The following is a 20,623-nucleotide window of genomic DNA, read 5'->3' on the forward strand; positions in this document are numbered from 1 at the left end:
AGGATGCTTACTTGCACATTCCAATCTGTGCCTGTCACCAGCACTTCCTCCACTTTGCTGAAGGAGAGGAGCATTATCAGTTTGTGGTGTTACCCTTTGGTGTCGCCTCCACCCCCTTGGGTCTTCTCAAAAGTGTTGGCCCTGGTTCTGCCAGTGCTATGTCAGCGGAGGATTGCCGTCAATGAAGGAAAAGAGAAAATTGGGATTTTTTTTGACTTACCGTAAAATCCATTTCTCTAATGTTCATTGATGGACACAGAACTGCCCCTCTATAGAGTTGTAATACTTTTGACACTGCTTGAAACAAACCTGAGTACCTATAGCAGAGAGGGAGAGTATACCTCCTGGAATTGCCCATAGATGTAGTCAAGTTCTTTTTCTGCCTAGTGTCCTACTCCTGTAGGGGGCAGTATAACTCAAATGGTAAAAAATGCTAAGGAGCCGTGTTCGTCAATGAACATCGGAGAAATGGATTTTACGGCAAGAAATCCCATCCCCCCCTTTTCCTTCTTCGTTTATAAACATATAATATTTAACAATATCATATATATTATAATGAAAATACCCAGAGGAAGGATATACAGAGTATTTTAACTGGGAGTCGGAAATGAAGCTACATGGAAGGATGGAGGGGTGATGGGGAATATAAATTTTATATATTAAAGCAGTAACACTTTTTAATAAAATGCATAATACTGATAAAACTTTTACTTTAAAATTAATTAGAATACCTTAATTTACCAGTGTATTAGCCTTCAGCTTCTCTGGGTTCAGATGCTGATCTTCTCAACACAGAACCCTTAAAATGATTGTAAGTGTTGGAATATTTGTTTAAATAAAAATATACTTGACTGCTCTGTGCAATGATTTTGCATACAGCAGCTTAGATCCTCTTTTTCTGGGGTCCCCTGCCGGTATCCCCAAGCATCTTGCTATGGGAGAACTCTGGGCAACTATGAGGGGTCGATCCTTATCTGCACTTCGCCCCCACCCAAGAGTTCTGCGAGAAGGGAGAGAGAAAGCAGCGTTAATGCTCCCATGCACAGTGCCGGTTTGAGATTGGGATCAGGCAAGTATACTGGGGGAGGCTGTTGCTGTTCACAGGTGATTTTTTACCCTAATGCATGAAGGGAAAAAACCTGTCTATAGAATCATTTTAAATCATTTCCTTCTCCAGCCCAGGCCTACACATCCCATGAGATAATGCTCCTCACACATTCACAAGTTTTCAGGCACTTACTGACATTTATGGACGGTGTATTGAGCCGTGTACGTTGCAGTGTTTATACTAACGTGTGAACGGTGTACTGAGCTTTAGGTCTGTTGCACTGTGTATACTGACACGTAAATCTACACTAAATCTACACGTAAATCTACACTGATCATACTGACATGTAAACAAATACATGCATTCTTTATGAAGCTCAACTAATCACCTGAAAAACGAATCGATAATGATTAAAATAATGGTCAACAATTTTCATTATGTAGACTAGTTATTTTGGCCCTAGACAAAACAAAACATTTTTAAAGCATGAACATACATGGATTTGTTATGTAGAATATGTTCTATATATTCCTGTTAAAACTACAACGTGAAAAAAAGAAGGGCATGGTATTTAAAGATTTTTTTACTTTTTTCCTATATAACTATCTCAAACATCCGTATTTTGGGTAGAACATGTTCCAGCTCATGCCCTGCTCACCCCTTCCCCTGTGACAGTGGGCAGGGGATCCTCTTCTCCGCAGCCACTATCACATTTTAAAATTGTTGTGTCATTAATTTACAGCGATCTGTGATTGAATAAATGACAAGTCTCATCTGCCATTGTTGCAAGTAGCCTGCAGTTTTCAATGGACTGCGAGGGCGTGGATGAGAACCCTCATAATCCACAGACTTCCTCCAGCTTTAAAAGAGAGTCTGTACTGGGGTACGGGCAAGAAAGCTAGAGGAAATGTCTGCAAGAGCCTGACTTTGCACCCGCGATCCCTGATTGCCGGTGCAATGCTTTGCAGGCTCCTGTAGGGAAAAATAATAAATGCACTTTTTTCTGCAAAAATAGGAGTATGATTTTTTTCCTGAAAAGTGAACTTAGCCTTTGATAAAGCTAGATTTTTTTGTATAAAGATGTTTTGTTGGATAAATTTGACGTATACAGTGGTTTTGTTAACTTCCGTCTCCAAACTTGGGGCCTTTTTCTAGGTTGATGTTAAACTAGATCACCACAGACAAGTAAGATGCAAGCAAAGGTGAGAAGCTTAACTATGTCAAACCAACCTCAAAAAGAAAGCAGCCATTCATATTTACCGTAATTCCAAAAAGCTGATTAAAATCCAATAGCATCACATGCCGATCCTCCATTTTCCTCCGTGTATTCCGGATTGCATGGATAGACACGTGTAACGTGCGTTCAGAAGTAGGTGGAGAAGGCATCTGCTTTTGCCACTGACTGCTGATATCCTGGACACAGGTAAGGCAACGCTGGAATAAGGCATCTGAGCTGAGAACTACAGATAAAAAAAAAAATGTTTACATTCAGTAAAGAACCAACAAAAATGATATATATATATATATATATATATATATAATACATATTAGAGCTGCACGATTAATCGTAACAGAATCGAGATCACGATTCACTCCCCCTGACGATCTTAACATGACACTTGCTCAATTCTTTACATAGCTATGAGGGAGCAGCTGTCAAAAAAAAAAAAAAAAAGAGCCTCCCGCAAAAGCCTATCAGCATTAGTCTCCCACTGAACTGTAAACACAAATGATTACATTGTATCTTTTCTTTCCCTCTGCCAGAGGAGACTGCAATGGCATCTGTGGTCCCTCTCCGGTTTCCCCTCCTTGGTCCTGACCGGACATACCCCATTGACTCGTCCCTTTCCCCACATGTGGCAGACATGTATTCCCTTTTTATCCCCCCTTTTTTTCATTTTTTTGGTCCTGGACTTTGATTCAGTTTTTATTTTTCCTGCATGCTCTCTATTGCTTTACTGCATTTATGATATCCTGTATTGAGGCTGCTCCTACTGAATGCTTTCTATGCTGGGGCTACACCGGTCCTATGTGGGCTGGGCAGTCGCACCTGTTACTGTCTTTACATGGCTGGGATGTGCTGATGGGGTGTAGTGGGTTCACCCTGTCTGGGTGCCCTATGTTGCCTCTCTGGCTGGGATGCCTGACGCACCGTGTATGTCTACACTTCGATTATGGCCGATAATGTCTGTGTAATGTCCTGGAACGTGCAAGGCCTCGGCAGCCTGGTCAAGAGGACAGCGGTGCTCCGCACCATCAAACGCCTGCAGGCGAACGTGGTTTGCCTGCAGGAGACCCATATGTCTCCCTCCACTACCCCGAGTTTGGCTCCTAGTGTATTTAGTCACCAGTTCCATTCTGTTTACTCCACTTATTCGAGAGGGAGGGGTGTGTATTTTGATTAGGAAGGGGGTACGGTTTCTATGCTCAAAGTCAGTGATTGACCCTGAAGGCCGGTTTGTTGTTTTATCCTGTCAGCTAGCAAGCCTTAGGTGTATACTTGTGGCGGTTTATGTGCCCCCCCCCATATTCTGCAGGGGTGCTTAAACTTATTGTTCCACATATTGCACAACTTCCTGATGTGCCCCTGCTGATGATGGGGGGACTACAATGCTGTACTTGATACTGCCTGGGATAGGTTTTCCTCTCATTCCGGTGGACCCATGCCGGCCGGGGGGGCACGCCCCTTGCTAGGTTGGTGGGTGAACTCGGACTGACGGATGTCTGGAGGATGGGCCACCCTGATGTACGAAAGTTCCCGTGCTTCTCAGCGTCTCACTCGGGATTGTCTAGAATTGATATGGGGCTGGGTAATGGTTCGTTGCTGCCTCTGGTGGTTGCGGCGGATTATGCACCTCGGTTGGTGTCAGATCATTCCCCATTTTGGGTCCGTCTGTCCCTCTTGGATAACAGGGGAAACTCACTTTGGAAGCTCAATGCGTTCTGGCTGGCGCTCTTTCCTAGTCCTGATCCCCTACCACCCAAGCTAACATCCTTTTTTGCTGATAATTTAGACTCCGCAGAGGTAGGGGTGGTGTGGGATGCGGCTAAGGAGTATATGAGGGGTCAGTTTATACGTACAGTTAACGGCATTAAGTCGGACACCAAGCAATGGGAAAATACGGTTTTAGACGCGGTAACTAGGGCGGAGGAAACTTATGTCAGGGACCCATCAGAGGATACTCAGAGGTCATGGCTGGCTGCCCAATCTATGGCCAAATCGGTCTCGATTCAAAAGGCTGAGAACAAACGCTTCTTCTTGCAGCAGAGGTATTTTGAGGAGGGAGAAAACAGGGGTCATATGTTGGCCATGCTGGTTCGCTCGCAGCAACCTGCGGCCTTTATACCCACGATTAAGGATCCTCAGGGGGTGCTCTGGCACGCCACGGCTGACATAGGGAGAGTGCTTGGGGAGTTTTATATGGATCTTTACTCCTCTAAAATTTCAGCTGACTCCCGAGAAATTGCTCATTTTTTAGCCTCCTGCGATTTACCTTCTCTGTCTGCCTCGGACATGGCTGTGCTTGGGGCTGACGTACCAGCATTGAAGGGCTCACAAGAAATTTGCTTCATTGTGGCAGTCTTGGCTGGATGATCCAGCCTTGGCTCCCTCCCAGCTGGTTATGGATCGGCTGCTCATGGGATAGGGTGACGTTTCTCAAGACGGTCTAGCATGCAGTGTCTTACCATCCATTTCTCCCCCCCCCCCTTTCCCCTCCCCTTCCCCCCCTTTCCTTGGTCGTCTCTTCAGGATACATTCAGAGTAAGCAGATAGTTGAATGTTTTCACTTTTTGTGTGGATGGGGACTTAGAGTGCCTTGCGAAAGTATTCGGCCCCCTTGAACTTTGCGACCTTTTGCCACATTTCAGGCTTCAAACATAAAGATATAAAACTGTAATTTTTTGTGAAGAATCAACAAGTGGGACACAATCATGAAGTGGAACGAAATTTATTGGATATTTCAAACTTTAACAAATAAAAAACTGAAAAATTGGGCGTGCAAAATTTAGCCCCCTTAAGTTAATACTTTGTAGTGCCACCTTTTGCTGCGATTACAGCTGTAAGTCGCTTGGGGTATGTCTCTATCAGTTTAGCACATCGAGAGACTGAAATTTTTGCCCATTCCTCCTTGCAAAACTGCTCGAGCTCAGTGAGGTTGGATGGAGAGCGTTTGTGAACAGCAGTTTTCATTTCTTTCCACAGATTCTTGATTGGATTCAGGTCTGGACTTTGACTTGGCCATTCTAACACCTGGATATGTTAATTTGTGAACCATTCCATTGTAGATTTTGCTTTATGTTTTGGATCATTGTCTTGTTGGAAGACAAATCTCTGTCCCAGTATCAGGTCTTTTGCAGACTCCATCAGGTTTTCTTCCAGAATGGTCCTGTATTTGGCTCCATCCATCAATTTTAACCATCTTCCCTGTCCCTGCTGAAGAAAAGCAGGCCCAAACCATGATGCTGCCACCACCATGTTGACAGTGGGGATGGTGTGTTCAGGGTGATGAGCTGTGTTGCTTTTACGCCAAACATAACGTTTTGCCTTGTTGCCAAAAAGTTTGATTTTGGTTTCATCTGACCAGAGCACCATCTTCCACATGTTTGGTGTGTCTCCCAGGTGGCTTGTGGCAAACTTTAAACGACACTTTTTATGGATATCTTTAACCACTTGCCAACTGCCTAACGCAGATCTAAGTCGGCAGTCAGCCCCTCACAGGCAAAGTGACGTAGGGCTACGTCGCTAGCTTGTGAAGGTCTAGGGAGCGAGCGCGCGCTCCCGCGTGGTCACGGACCCCCCCCCCCCGCGCGTGTGACCGGCGGACCCGATGTCCGCCGGTCACTCTGCGATCGGCGGGGGAGAAAGTCAGGCGGCTTGTGTAAACAAGCTGCCTGTCATTCTCCCCTGTGTATGAAGGATGATCATACGGTTCTACTATGTAGAACCGTTGATCACTCTTCATACATCTGAAGCCACAGCCAATCACAGTAGAAAGCACGCCCCTAGGGACACACATAGCCCCTCCCTTTCAAAAAAAGTTAACCCCTTCACTGCCAGTGTATTTTTACAGTAACAGTGCATATGTATAGCACTGATTACTGTAGAAATGTCACTGGTAACCCCAAAAGTGTCAAAAATGTCAGTCAAGGGTCCGATCTGTCCGCCGCAAAAAAAAAAAAAATATCGCAGATCGCCGCCATTACGCGTTAAAAAAAAAAAAAAAAAATGACAAAAATCTTTCCCTTTGTTAGTAAACGCGATAACTTTTGCGCAAACCAATCAAAATACGCTTTTTGCGATTTTTTTTAACCAAACATAGGTAGCATAAAACAAATTGGCCGAAAATGTTAAAAAATTTTGATTTTTACATTTTTTTGGGGGGAATTTCATATAAAAATGTGAAAAATATTGCTATTTTTGCAAAATTTACGCTCTTTTTTTGTTTATAGCGCGTGATCAAAAAATCGCACAGGTGATCAAATACCACCAAAAGAAAGCTCTGTTTGTGGGAAAAAAAAGGACGCCAAATTCGTTTAGATACAGCGTCGCACGACCGCGCAATTGTCCGTTACAGTCACGCAGTGCCGAATCGCAAAATACCCCCTGGTCAGGAAGGGGGTAAAATCTTCCGGGGCTTAAGTGGTTAAGAAATGGCTTTCTTCTTGCCACTCTTCCATAAAGGCCATATTTGTGCAGTATATGACTGATTGTTGTCCTATGGACAGATTCTCCCACCTCAGCTGTAGATCTCTGTAGTGCATCTCTGATCAGTCTTCTCCTTGTATGAGCTGAAAGTTTAGAGGGACGGCCAGGTCTTCGTAGATTTGCAGTCGTCTGATACTCCTTCCATTTCAATATTATCGCTTGTACAGTGCTCCTTGGGATGTTTAAAGCTTGGGTAATCTTTTTGTATCCAAATCCGGCTTTAAAAACTTGATTACACACAGGTGGATTCTATTTATCATCATTAGTCATTTAGGTCAACATTGGATCATTCAGAGATCCTCACTGAACTTCTGGAGAAAGTTTGCTGCACTGAAAGTAAAGGGGCAAAAGAAAAGAACCCAAAAAGAACCCAAATAAAATGCCCAAAAAAAAAACGCCTGCAAGAACAAACCTCGGCATTTTTTTTTGGCGCTGGCATTTTTTTTGGGTTCTTTGGAGGCAGGCAAAACATCTGAACTTCTGTATAGGGGTATATATATATATATATATATATATATATATATATATATATATATATATATAGACACACACACTTCTATATATTTTACACTTACACATATAGGTATGTTAGGAGCGGAGCCATATTAGCGCAAGTATAGCGTTCTGCTACTTTCACACCTATATATGTGTAGGTGTGTATATATACCCCTATACAGAAGTTCAGATGTAATGCCTGCCTCCAAAGAACCCAAAAAAATGCCAGCGCCAAAAAAAAATTCCCAGGTTTGTTCTTGCAGGCGTTTTTTTTTGGGCATTTTTTGGGTTCTTTGGAGGCAGGCAAAACATCTGAACTTCTGTATAGGGGTGTGTATATATATATATATATATATATATATATATATATATATATATATATATATATATATATATATATATATATATATATATATATATATATATATATATATATATATATATATATACACATATACACACACACTTATATGTATTTTCCACTTACACATATATAGGTGTGTTAGGAGCGGAGCCATATTAGTGTTAAATATTTCATTAGCGAAAGTATAGTGCTCTGCTCCTTTCACACCTATATATGTGCAGGTGTATATATACACATACATGTGTGTGTATATATATACCCCTATACACATGTTCAGATGTCATGCCTGACTCCAAACATGTTCTCAAAAAAGCCCTATAAAACGCCTGCAGCAAAAAGAATGCTCACAGGCGAGAAGCCATATTAGTGCACTGAATGTGACACAAGGGAAACGATCATTTCTCTATAGTGGTCACCCTGATATTGAAGGGTTTTTTCACCCTGCCATAGCAGTCACAGTCAGTTAACCCTACACTACGGTCCCCTTACACTTAACACTTTCCCTACAGAAACTGAATAATTAAAGCTAACTATAGTGGAAAATAGCACCCTAACTACACTAGATATCCCCTTTCCTCACACTAAAAATTGCTAAATGACACTTTGTAGCAAAAGTCACAGAACTGCTTCCACTCTCTTACACGTCCCTGTATAACAATGCTAGGAATTTGGCGGGGGCTATCTTATATACTGGGGGGCGTATTCACTAATGATTGGCCTATGGACCCCCTAGTCACTCCAATCACATTGCTAGCATTCTCCTGCCCCCTCAATTGGCTTTTACTGATGGTTCTGGTCCAATCACGGGCTTTTAAAGCCCATTTCCTGAGCCATTGCATTTTGGTCGGTTCTGGTTGCCGAATTCCGAACTTTTTCAGGAAAAAAGTTCTAAATTCGGCCGAACCTCGAACAGCCAATGTTCGGGTCAAACCGATGGTCGACCCGAACCGTTCGATCATCCCTAATCACAATATGTCACTGGATTAGTAAGATTAATCTCATCTTAAAAGATATTTGGAATTGTGTTTGCTGCCACTAATTATTTCACGTATATTTGTATAATGACTCCGGACTTCCTAGTCATTATACAAATAACGGAATTTTTGTAAAATCTTACCTGTAAAATTCCTTTCTCTGAGTCCTCCGACAGTCGCCGCCTCTCCATATTCGTCACTATTGGGGTTATTGACCTTTGCTTGAGGAGTGCTAGGCAACAGAATATATTAATATCAAAGCTTTTAGCATATCCCACCCCCAGGGGGTGGTCCCCTCAGTCAATACCTCCTCACTTCCTGCATACCAACTCAGTTTCAGTAGAATAGCAGTAGAGTACATAAATAAACCCCAAAAGAGGGGCGGGGGCGGCGACTGTCGGAGGACTCAGAGAAAGGAATTTTACAGGTAAGATTTTACAAAAATTCCGTTTTCTCTTACGTCCTCCGACAGTCGCCGCCTCTCCATATTCGTCACTATTGGGGACGTCCCATAGCAGTGTAGACATGAGGGGTGGGAAAAAAACGCGCCCAAAGCAACGCAGTACCCACATCAGAAAAGGGAACCTTACCAAGGTAAGAAAACCACCGGGTAACATGAAAAAAAAGCTTGCTCAACAGCAGCAACAAAACCCAGGAAACACAAGTGACCTAGGGATAAAAACATACCAACAGCCAAGGGCCCAAAACAAGGGACCCTAAGGCACAGCCGCACTAGGAACGTTGCGGCCAAGGGAAGCATCAGCCGATGCCTTAACATCCACTTTGTAGAATTTTGAGAAAGTGTGAACGGACGACCAAGTCGCCGCCTTACACACCTGGGCCACAGAAGCCCCAAGACGACAGGCCCAAGACGTACCCAGAGATCCGGTAGATAGCACCTACACAGGCACAGGGGGAAACTTTCCCCTCCAAAGCATAGGCCTGTACAATGGTCTGACTGATCCATTTGGCGATGGTAAAAACCGACGCCGCCATGCCCTTCCGAGGGCCCTCTGGAAGGACAAATAGAGAATCCGTCTTGCGAAAGGATTTTGACGATGACAGGTAAACCCTGATCGCCCGAACAACAACCAAGGAACGCAAAGCCACCTCCTTCGGATGCTTAGGCTTCGCGCAAGGCGAAGGCAAGACAATGTGCTCATTGAGGTGAAATTCCGAAATCCTTTTCGGAAGAAAAGACAGGTCAGGTCGCAAGACCAATTTATCCAAGTGAATCACCAAATACGGAGACCTGCAGGACAAAGCTGCCAGCTCCTACACTCGGCGAGCCGAAGTGATCACCACCAAAAAGGCGACCTTCTTGGACAACATAGACAACGAGATCTCCCTGATCTTTTCAAAAGGAGCGTGTTGCAACATGGACAGAACAAGGTTCAAGTCCCATGGAGGTAAAGGCTCCCTCCTAGGAGGGACCAGATGTCGCACCCCTTGAACAAAGGTGCTACCCAATGGAGTAGACGCCACAGGGCGTTGAAAGAGAACGGCCAGCGCAGAAATCTGACCTTAAATCGCGGCCAACGCCAAACGTTGGTCCACGCCCGTTTGAAGGAAAGCCAACACTCTAGATACCGAGTATGAGCGAGGGGAATACCCCCTGGACCAGGCAAAATACGCCTTCCAAGTACGGTAGTAAACCTTCCCTGAAGGGGCCTTCCCAACGTTGATTAAAGTGCGAATGACCTCAGGGGACAGACCCCTATCCTACAGGACCTCGGTCCCAACAGCCAGGCTGCCAAATCCAGCGACTGTAAGGCAGGATGGAATATCGGCCCTGGAGACAGAAGATCTTCTCGAAGAGGCAGACGCCACGGAGCATCGACCGCCAGGTTCACGAGATCTGCGCACCAAAAAACCGACGAGGCCAGTCTGGTGCCACCAGAATCACCGTGTGTGGTTCCGAGATCAACCTGCGAAGGTACCTGGACAGCAGCTGAATCGGCGGAAAGGCATACATCAGATGAAACCGATGCCACGGGGCCACTAACGCGTCTGCCCGAGGATCGAGCGTCCTTGCCACGAACCTTCCCACCTTGTTGTTTAGACGAGACGCGAACAGGTCCACATCTGGTGAACCCCACTACGCGCACAACATCTGGAAGACTTCCGGGTGAAGGAACCATCCCGAGCCGCTCGGACACACCTGGTGCCCCCTTGGTGGGTGACGTAGGCCACCTCTGTGGCATTGTCCGTCCGCACCCGAACCGGACGGCCCTGCAGCCTGTCCGTCCAACGCAGAAGACAGAGACTGATTGCTCGCAATTCCAGAATGCCAATCAGAAGGGAGGATTCCTCCTCCGACCAAGTACCCTGGGCGGACAGAAAGCCCAGAACACCACCCCAACCCGACAGACTGGCATCCGTGGTGATCACCGTCCACGAGAAAAGACGAAAGGACTTGCCCCCCGACACCGACACCCCCAGATCCCTTCTGGTGCGATGGCTCAATGCGATCTGGATATCCCGGGATTGCGGTCGCCCATCCCACCTGGACAGAACCTCCGCTTGGAGACCCTGCGTGTGAAACTGGGTGAAGGGAATCGCCTCGAAAGCCGAGACCATCAATCCCAGACACCTCATGCACGTCCGGAGGGACGAGCACTGATTGTCCCTAAGGGACCTGACTTCTTCCTGAAGCGCCCCGAGCTTGTCATCCGGCAGGAAGACCTTCGCCTGAACCGAGTCCAGAACCAATCCCAGGTAGTGAAGACGAACCGACGGACACAGCGTCGACTTTGGAAAATTTATCGTCCAACCAAACTCCTGTAGAGTCCGCACCGTGATGGCCAGGTCGTTCAACAGACCCTGACTGGTCGCAGACCGAACCAGAATGCCGACCAGATACCCCAGGACAGAGACGCCCTGGGCTCTCAACAAGGCCAGAACTGGCGCAAGCTCCTTGGAGAACACCCGCGGAGCCAAAACGAGAACAAAGGGTAACGCCACCAATCAGTAATGATCCTCCGCAATAGCGAATCGAAGGTACCTCTGGTGACCCTCGAAAATGGGGATGTGAAGGTACGCATCTTGCAAATCGATGGAGGCATGAATCCTCCCGGAACCAGGGCAGCCACCACTGATCGCAGGGATTCCATGCGAACCCGCACAGCGCGGTTCAGAGCTTTCATGTCCAGAATCGGACGAACCTTGCCCTCCATTCAGGGCACAGTGAACAGATTGGAATAGAAAACCCGAAATCTGTCCCGATGAGGCACCACCACTCTCTGAGCCCGCAAGACCCGCCCCGCCAGGTGCAGATCCCGCAAGCGCTCCGGAGATAGCTGAAGATACGAGGGAAAAAATCTGCTCGCCGGCCGAGAGAGAAAACTCGATCTCGTATCCGGATCAAACGATTTCCTGAACCCACCTGTCCCGAACGCGGGCCAACCAGGGTTGAAGAAAACCGAGCAACCGTCCCCCCACCCCAAAGCTGGGTGAGGGCGCCCCTTCAGGCCGCATTGTTATGGGCAGCTGACCACGGCTTCTTCTAGGAGCCTTGGCCCCAGAAGGGCTTGCCCTTGTAGTATGACCGAAAGGCACGAAAGGACCCCTGAGAGGGTCTAAACGAGGTATTCTTCCTACCACGAGCAGTCTTAGATTCGTGAGTCTGGGGCAAGAGCGTGCTCTTACCCCCGGAAATACCTTTTATCAGAGTATCCAAGGAATCGCCAAAAAAAGGCGAGAACCCGCATAGGGTAAATTGGCCAAAGTTTTACGAGAAGCTTGGTCAACAGACCAACATTTCAGCCAAATCAGACGGCGAGTTAACACCGCCACGCTTTTGATGCGCGCAGCCAAAGGGACTAAGTCTAAGTCCGCATCACACAAATACATGACACCCTGATGAATTTGATCCACCAAAGCCAATGTCGTTGGCGGGACAGAATCAGCCACCAGGATGCGCCTGAGCACCCGCGTCCAATCTGCGACAGCTTGGGCCGCCATAAGGGAAGCAAAAAATAGGCTTCAGCATTGACCCAGCAACCGTATAAGTATGGTGGGCAAGAGACTCAATTCTCCCGTCCGTAAGGTCCCGGAACACGGGGTATCCTCCGCCGGAATCGCAGTAGACTAATCCCAAACCCGCTACCGCATGATCCACCGGAGGCGGCACACACCAACGCCCAGCAGCAGCGGGCGGAAAGGGACAACGCAGCTTGAACCTACTCGGCACCGCAAAAAGCTTCTATAAATTGCGCCATTGCTCATCAACAGCACGCAGGAACTCCGCAGAGCAAGGAAAAACCTGCGATGGTTTGCGTTTTCTCTGCGTCCCATAGGAAGCCAGCAGAGCAGAAGGACATGGTTCATCCTCCAAATGAGGCGTTTGCTTGATAGAAGCAACCAGCCCCTCCATGATTGCAAGCTCTTCAGACAAGCCAGGGGAAGAATTATCAACCCCTTCAACCTCAGCCTCCCCCTCAGACCCCCCAAGGTCCAGAGATGATCGAGACCCTGAAAGAGGCACCCCAGCCATAGCAGTCCTGCCAGCCTTTGCACCTGAGCAGCCAAATATGCCACAATAGCAGCCAGATCAGCCCCCTCGGGGGACGCAGCAGCCCCTAAGCCCCCCACTAAAGTGGAAGGAAACTTGCTATCCTGAGAATCCATGCCCCAGTGAGTCATTAGAAAAAAAGGGGTTAATGTCCCTTTAAGACCGCGGCAAAGCATATCCCACCGCACATAAACACATACACTGACCCCACAGGGACAATGAAAAGACACTGGGTAAGGAATACAGAACAAAAGAGGTAAAAACCTGGAGATCACACAGGCTGCCGCTGCTACCGATCGCTGTCCAGAGCAAGGGAAGTGATGCAATAACTTCCCGCCCTACAAGCCCCATGCAAGGCTACACAAAAATGGCCGCTGAGGAATCATGTAAATGGGGAGTGAGGCTGACATGCGGTCCGATCAATCGCTGCCAAAATGGCAGCGCTTGGCGCCAAAACTCCGTGCCCTGCTGCACAGGATCGTCACTTCAGGGCACAGTGAACCAACATGTTGAGCAAAAATGGCGGGTCGCCGCACAGTATGGCACACACAAGCACCGCATGTCTCACACATCCTGTCACACAAAACAGAGCAGGAGATCCCCCCCCTTCACAGCCCACAGAAAGGCAGCAGTTCCCATAGAAATCTGACAGGGAGCCCAAAAGCCTTCACAGACATGCAGGGTCACACAGTCCCAGACTGACACCCAATACAGACAGGTCCCCACATAGAAATTTTATTCACCATCCGGATTGCGTGGGGAGCCTTCGTTTGCGATCAAACCGCTGTACTGAGGACAGGGAGAGTCGCAGCCGGGACACAGTGAAACTGCGGTGCGAAACCGCAAATGGCGTCCGGTGAGGTAGCCACCTCACCGCAGCATCCCTGCAGCGAACAGGGATGGGTCGTTCATATGTGCCAGGGAAACCTGAGCTGAACGCTCGATGGCAGGCTGGGAAGCCACTGGCCCACAACCTGCGACCCAGGGGGGCCAGCCGAGACCCAGCCCGCACGATCCTCTTCATCAGAAGAACTAACTAAAGCTGGAAATAAACAGCTAAGTAAAAGAAAGAGAAAACAACTTCAAATAAAATCAAAAAAGAGAAAAGTGGCTGAGACCAAAGAGCCCCAGCACAGGGACAGCCTGCACTCCTGAGCTAGGCAAATTGAAACTGAGTTGGTATGCAGGAAGTGAGGAGGTATTGACTGAGGGGACCACCCCCTGGGGGTGGGATATGCTAAAAGCTTTGATATTAATATATTCTGTTGCCTAGCACTCCTACGGAGCAAAGGTCAATAACCCCAATAGTGACGAATATGGAGAGGCGGCAACTGTCGGAGGACGTAAGAGAAAAGTGAATTTATGATTACAATCAGTGGCAGCAAACAAGTCCAAATATCTTAAAAGAAAGGAGTAATCTTACTAATCCAGGGACTTAAGGCTGTACTAATGGGCACTGATAAGGTTGCACTGATGGCCACTGATGAGGTGGCACTAATAAGCTGCACTGATAAGGCAGGACTGATATGCTACACTGATGGGCACAATAGGCTGCTCTGATGGCCACTGTTGAGACAGCAATGGTGAGTACTGATGAACTGCACTGGTGGGCACTAATGAGGCTTCACTGATAAGGCAGCACTGATAGGCACGAGGCGGCACAGATAAGCTTCACTGATGGGGCTGCAACGATATGCTGTCCTGATGGGCACTTATGGTCACTGATGAGGCAGCCCTGATAAGCTACACTAATGGGGCTGCACTGATAAGGCAGCACTGATGAGCACTGATAGGCTGCACTGGTGGCCACTGATGGGGCTGTACTGATGGCTACTGATGAGGCCATTAATGAGGGCAGTAATGAGGCGGCACTGATAAGGCTGCACTGATGAGGCTGGACTTATGGGAACTGATGAGGCTATGCTGATGGGCACTGATAGACTGTGGTTGTGGTCTGTGGTTTACAGATGACAGGGCAGATCATAAACAGGAAGGGGTGGGTCATATTTAAATTCAGGGGTACACAAGTTTAGTAAGGCCTAGGGCAGCACAAAAACCTAAATACACCACTGTATATATACACACTGTATATATATTCTGACATCCAATATTCCGATGTTTAGTGGGTCCTGCTCTGCGTACACTTTTTTTCCACTAAGCGCAAAATAATTTTATTTGCACTTATCAAACAACAAAACACTTTCAGTGGTATTATTTTTTTTTTTTTTTTTTTAATAAACTATTTAAAGAAAGCAGCAGGAATTTACACTGAACAAAGGCACTGCAAAACCTGCTTGTTGTACAGGCCTAAGAAATCAGAAAGCAAGAGGATTTCCAATTTACTGCAATCAGCCAATGTATGGCGACACATATCTGACATAAGAACTTATACATACTTTCTGTAACAATGACTATTGTTTGTTGTTTACCTCACTGTTAATATACGTTTTTGTACCACAATTTTTTCACCCTAATAAAAAAGTTTGTATACAAAAAAAAAAAAAAAAATCAGAAAACATGTATTGTCATAAATTGTCTATACAGTGCTCTGTAACAAAGTTGTTGGTTGACAATTAAATATTGTTTACAAGAAACTCAAACCATCCAAGTATGTGGATGTACTTTCATTTTTTAGTAGAGAGAAGAGTAAACAGAGGGACATGCTGCCAAGGCACGGGGTGAATAAACTAGGAAAGTCTGGGAATAGGGAAAAGGTAGGAACTGAGCTTAAGTATACCAGACCTTCAGAGCGCATGCACAGGTGATGTCACCGACTGCATCCAGTGTGAATTATCTAAAAACACTGCTAGTTTAACCACTTTACCACTAGAGCATTTTGCTGTCTTACGTCTGGGCCACTTTTTGCGATTCGGCGCTGTGCGACTTTTTTTCCCACAAACAGAGCTTTCTTTTGGTGGTGTTTGATCACCTGTGCGATTTTTACTTTTTGCGCTATAAACAAAAAAATAGCGTTTATTTTGAAAAAATATCAATATTTTAAACATTTTTTTATATGAAATTCCCCCCAAAAAAGATGTAAAAACCAATTTTTTTTAACATTTTTGGCCAATTTGTTTTCTGCTACCTATGTTTGGTAAAAAAAAAAAAAAAAAAAAAAAAAAAAAAAAAATCGCAATAAGCGTATTTTGACTGGTTTGCGCAAAAGTTATTGCGTTTACTAACTAAGGGAAAGATTTCTGTCATTTTTGGTGTTTTTTTTTTTTTAACGAGTAGTGGCGGCGATCTGCGATTTTCTTTGCGGGACTGCGACATTGCGGCGGACAGATCGGACCCTTGACTGACATTTTTGACACTTTTGGGGGTACCAGTGACATTACTGCAGTAATCAGTGCTATAAATATGCACTGTTACTGTAAAAATGACACTGGCAGGGAAGGGGTTAATTTTATTGGAGAGGGAGGGGTTAATGTATGCCTGGTGCTTACTAACGTGTGGGGGGGAGGTGACTGAGTGAGCCAGGGACAGATCGGATGTTCACTCCCTGTCACTTAGGAGATCCGCCCGCTCTGTTTACACAGGCGGGCGGATCTCCAAACTGGATTCCCCGACGATCAGGGGAGAGCAGCGGCGATCGCCGCCGCTCCTCCCCTGGCCCGACTCCCGCTGTGAATGAAAACAGCAGGAGCGCGCCTCCGGCGGCGCGCGAGCGTCGCCTACAGGGGGAGGAGTCTAGCGACGTAGGTCTACGTCGCTAGACGATAACGAGCCACTGTGCCGCAGTAGCAGCACAGTGGCTAGTGGTAAAGAGGTTAAGAGATTTTTTTACTGATGTCTAATGAAGCTTACCTGTAGGTACAATTTAAAAAAAAATTACTTTTCTATCATTCTATCACTAAGTACTTGAGTGGATTTTTTTTTTAATGCTGTTTTTTCCCCCCAACTAAAAATTGTATAATTCCTTATGATCCAATTTCTTTGGCGACAGGTTCTCTTTAAAGCCGACATCAGGGTCTTGAAATATTGGGCAGCCAACAGTCAGCTTGTCAAATTTACACAAGTTGTTTACTACTGTAGCACCCGGGAGAATGTGTTGGTGTTCACATTTGTGTTGCAAAATACAAGCAAAGCACAATACCAAGATGAGGAAAATTTCTATAAGATTAGGTCTCAAATCTCACAATCCATACTCACAATCTTCAGTCTCGCCATCACCTTGTGATCCGTCTACCACATCCCCTCTCTTTTCCACAAATGAGGCCAGATCATTCTGCAGTATCTGGTCAACAGCAGCCCTGGTTAGGCAGGCAGCAAGCCAAGAGGGACCACCTCTGTATAAACAATAATTAAATAAAATATCAATAAAACTTAAAAAAAACAAAACAAAAAACTAAAAACAGTCATTTTAATCATACAACTTATACCATATAAAATATTAAAAAGGCAGACCAAATGGCCAGACAACTAGTGCTTCGTGGCTTAATTTGCAATAGATTTAGCAACAAGACTAAATCTATTGCTGCAAAATGTGCATGTGCAGACCAATATACTTGTCACACAATTGCATGTTTCACCCTAGTCTGATGTCAGATATCCTGAAATAACTTAAAAGATTTAGTTCCAGTATCTACAAACATAATTATTTTGTCCTTGGGTGGACCGAAGCTGATGTTTTGTGTTTTCTTGTAGAACAATGGTGGTTAGGGTATGTATAGTAGAACTTGGAAATACAAACAATTAGGATTTTTGTCTGTGTCACTTAATTACACAGGATGAATAAAGATTTTACTGGTAGACATACCAGTCAGAATCCAGAAATAAAATTAGTTATTCATTCTCAACCATATTCTTTCTGAAGGCTTCATGCCAGGAAATACCTCTGGAGGAAGGAAGTCTGAAAGGAAATGTTGTCATAGCAGGAAGTATGTTGAGACCGCTGCAATTGTAATGCAGAGGGAACAAACCAGGAACAGAATAGGCAGGCGAGATAATCACCACAGTATCAGAGAAAGAAGATCCTGCAGATCACAATATCCTCTGATAAGATCACAGTGGACACTGCTATGTGTGAAGCAAAGTATTGTCTTAAACAATTCATTTTTTCCTGAGCAAGAGGTGATGGAGTTGCCAGAATGTATTTCATTTACATTACAGCAACAATGTGAGGATGCAACACCTAATTTAAATTTTGAGATCCCCCCCCCCCCCCAAAAACTGCTAATTTTCTAGCTGAATGTAAAAATGTGTGGACTGTGGATATTCCTGACATCAGCTGAAATTCCCTTACACACAGTCAGGGGAGGAGACCCAAATCATCATGGACTGTGGAACATTTTGCATTTCATTTGGAAATCAAGGTCCCAGAGTCTGGAGGAGTGGATCCAAGTTGCATGAGATCCAATGAGAAGTTTCCACAGTCAGTGATGATTTTGGGAGCCATGTCATCTGGTGTTGGGTCCACTGTGTTTTATCAAGTCCAATGTCAGTGCAGCCCTCTACCAGGAAATTCTAGAGCACTTCATGCTTCCCTCTGCTGACCAGCTTTATGGAGATGCCGATTTCATTTTCCAGCAGGACTTGGCACCTGCCCACACTGCCAAAAGTACCAATGCCTGGTTTGATGATCATGGTATCACTGTGCTTGACTGGCCAGCAAACTCGCCTGACCTAAACCCCATAGAGAATCTGTGGGTATTGTTAAGAGGAAAAAGAGAGACACCAGACCAACCAATGCAGATGAGCTGAAGGCCACAATCAAAGAAACCTGGACTTCCATAATGCCTCAGCAGTGCCACAGGCTGATCGCCTCCATGCCACACCGCATTGATGCAGTAATTCATGCAAAAGGAGCACCAACAAAGTTTTGGTATAGTGCCTACTATACATGGGCATACTTTTCAGTAAGCCAACATTTCTGTATTAAAAATCTCTTTTCCCAATTGGTCTTCTGTAATATTCTAATTTTCATCAAATTTAAAAAAAAAAGAAATACTTGAAATATATCACTGTGTGCAACGCATCTATATAAAATAAATGAGTTTCACTTTTTGAACTGAATTACTGAAATAAAATTACCTTTTTGAGGATATTCCAATTTTATGAGATGTGCCTGTATATAGGTATTGCATTCAGCAAGTGTATATTATATACCACTGCAGAAAAAAAGGTGTCCAAGCTAAGCAGGTTTCTTCCTTGAAAACAAGAGTAGAATGAATATTGCTGGCGTTACACAAGAAGACAACTGGTATTAGGCTAAGTGTATTTGTGGTATGATAGGTATGAAGGTTGAGCCTGCCGAGACATCTGATTACTGCTCACTCAACACAGTTACTTGGGTCTTTCTAGTGGACTTGCTGAAGTGCTGTTTAGTATTCAAAGTTTGAGGATCTTAAAAAAAAAAAAAAAAATAGCAACATTCAGACCCCGTTCACACTGGGGCGACGTTACTTGTAGGGGCGACCTCACAGGTCGCGGCGCGCAGCTTGCACCGCGACCTCGGAGCGGCCGGCATGGACTTCATAACATTGAAGTCAATGCAGGTCGCTCCGGGTCGCCCCAAAGAAGCTCCGGACCCTTTTTCTAAGTCGGAGCGACTTGTGTCGCTCCTATTAGAACGGGTCCACAGCTTCTCTATGGCAGGTGACCTACGGCGACCTGTCAGGCGACCAGGTCGCCTGACAGGTTTCCCCAGTGTGAACGGGGTCTTAGTCTGCACTTTAAAATATTGGGGCCTCTAGCACAGTGTTTCTCAACCTTTTTTCATTTGCGGCATCCCTTAAGATTCCGCACAATCTCGAGGCACCTCATTCTAAAATTGTAAAACAAACAAAAAGAAAAAAACTAAGGCCCCTTTCACACATGGGAGTTTGTCGTTGGACTCCGTTTTTCTCAGGGGGGGGGGGGGGGGGAAATCGATACACCAATCCCCCACTGAGCAATCGCATGGCAGCTTTGTCTCCGCGCTGTGTGCGGAGACAGAGCTGTCAGGTCCCCGCTGTTCTCTATGGGGGAATCAGATGAGAACAGATCGCCTGTCCGTTCTCATCCGATCCGATCCACTGGACGGATGGAAAATAGGGTTTCCATCCGTCCAGATTTGACGGACCGGATCAGGTCGGATATCAGCGGACATGTCTCTGCTAACATCCGATGTCCCATAGAGATGCATGGGACATCCGTTCAGATCCACCTGAAAAACTGACAGGCAGATCTGAACGGTCCGCTAGTGTGAAAGGGGTCTTAGTTTTACTTATAGCAGAAACATCCATACACATGGACAATCCAACATTAGAGGTGATTTATTCCTCAACTATTGCAAACTGGTACAGACTAGCATTCTGGCGTTTCTCTTCTCCTAGTTGCTAATGTGACCCCAGTGTTGATGGAGAGGGGAAGAGGAGGAGTAAACATGGATGCTAAGCAGGCACCAGTCGTTCTTATCAACCAGTGATGTCATTGGTTGTCAGGGTACTGCACAGAGCAGCCCTGAACTTCCTCTTCTGCAGTCCACCATGGGTTAGCTTTGTTCCTCCTCTTCTGTGTCTCCTCCCAAAGCAAGCCACTT

At 45.7% G+C, this 20,623-nt stretch overlaps 1 protein-coding gene across 2 annotated transcripts in view; it reads right to left on the reverse strand.

The window, feature by feature from the left end:
* The window catches only part of PPM1F (protein phosphatase, Mg2+/Mn2+ dependent 1F), a 74,986-nt gene that overhangs the window by 45,103 nt on the left and 9,260 nt on the right, over positions 1-20,623 (reverse strand). The window contains exons 2-3 of one of the 2 annotated variants that reach the window (XM_082247880.1): positions 17,254-17,390; positions 2,309-2,508 (exon numbers count right to left, since the gene is read on the reverse strand). In XM_082247880.1, the coding sequence (XP_082104006.1) occupies positions 2,309-2,508; positions 17,254-17,390 (337 nt within the window). The remainder of the gene's footprint in view (positions 1-2,308; positions 2,509-17,253; positions 17,391-20,623) is intronic. The other variant, XM_082247881.1, reaches the window with a different exon arrangement.

Source organism: Pelophylax lessonae (genome assembly GCF_965119305.1).
Source record: "Pelophylax lessonae genome assembly, chromosome: 1".
NCBI lineage: Eukaryota > Metazoa > Chordata > Amphibia > Anura > Ranidae > Pelophylax > Pelophylax lessonae.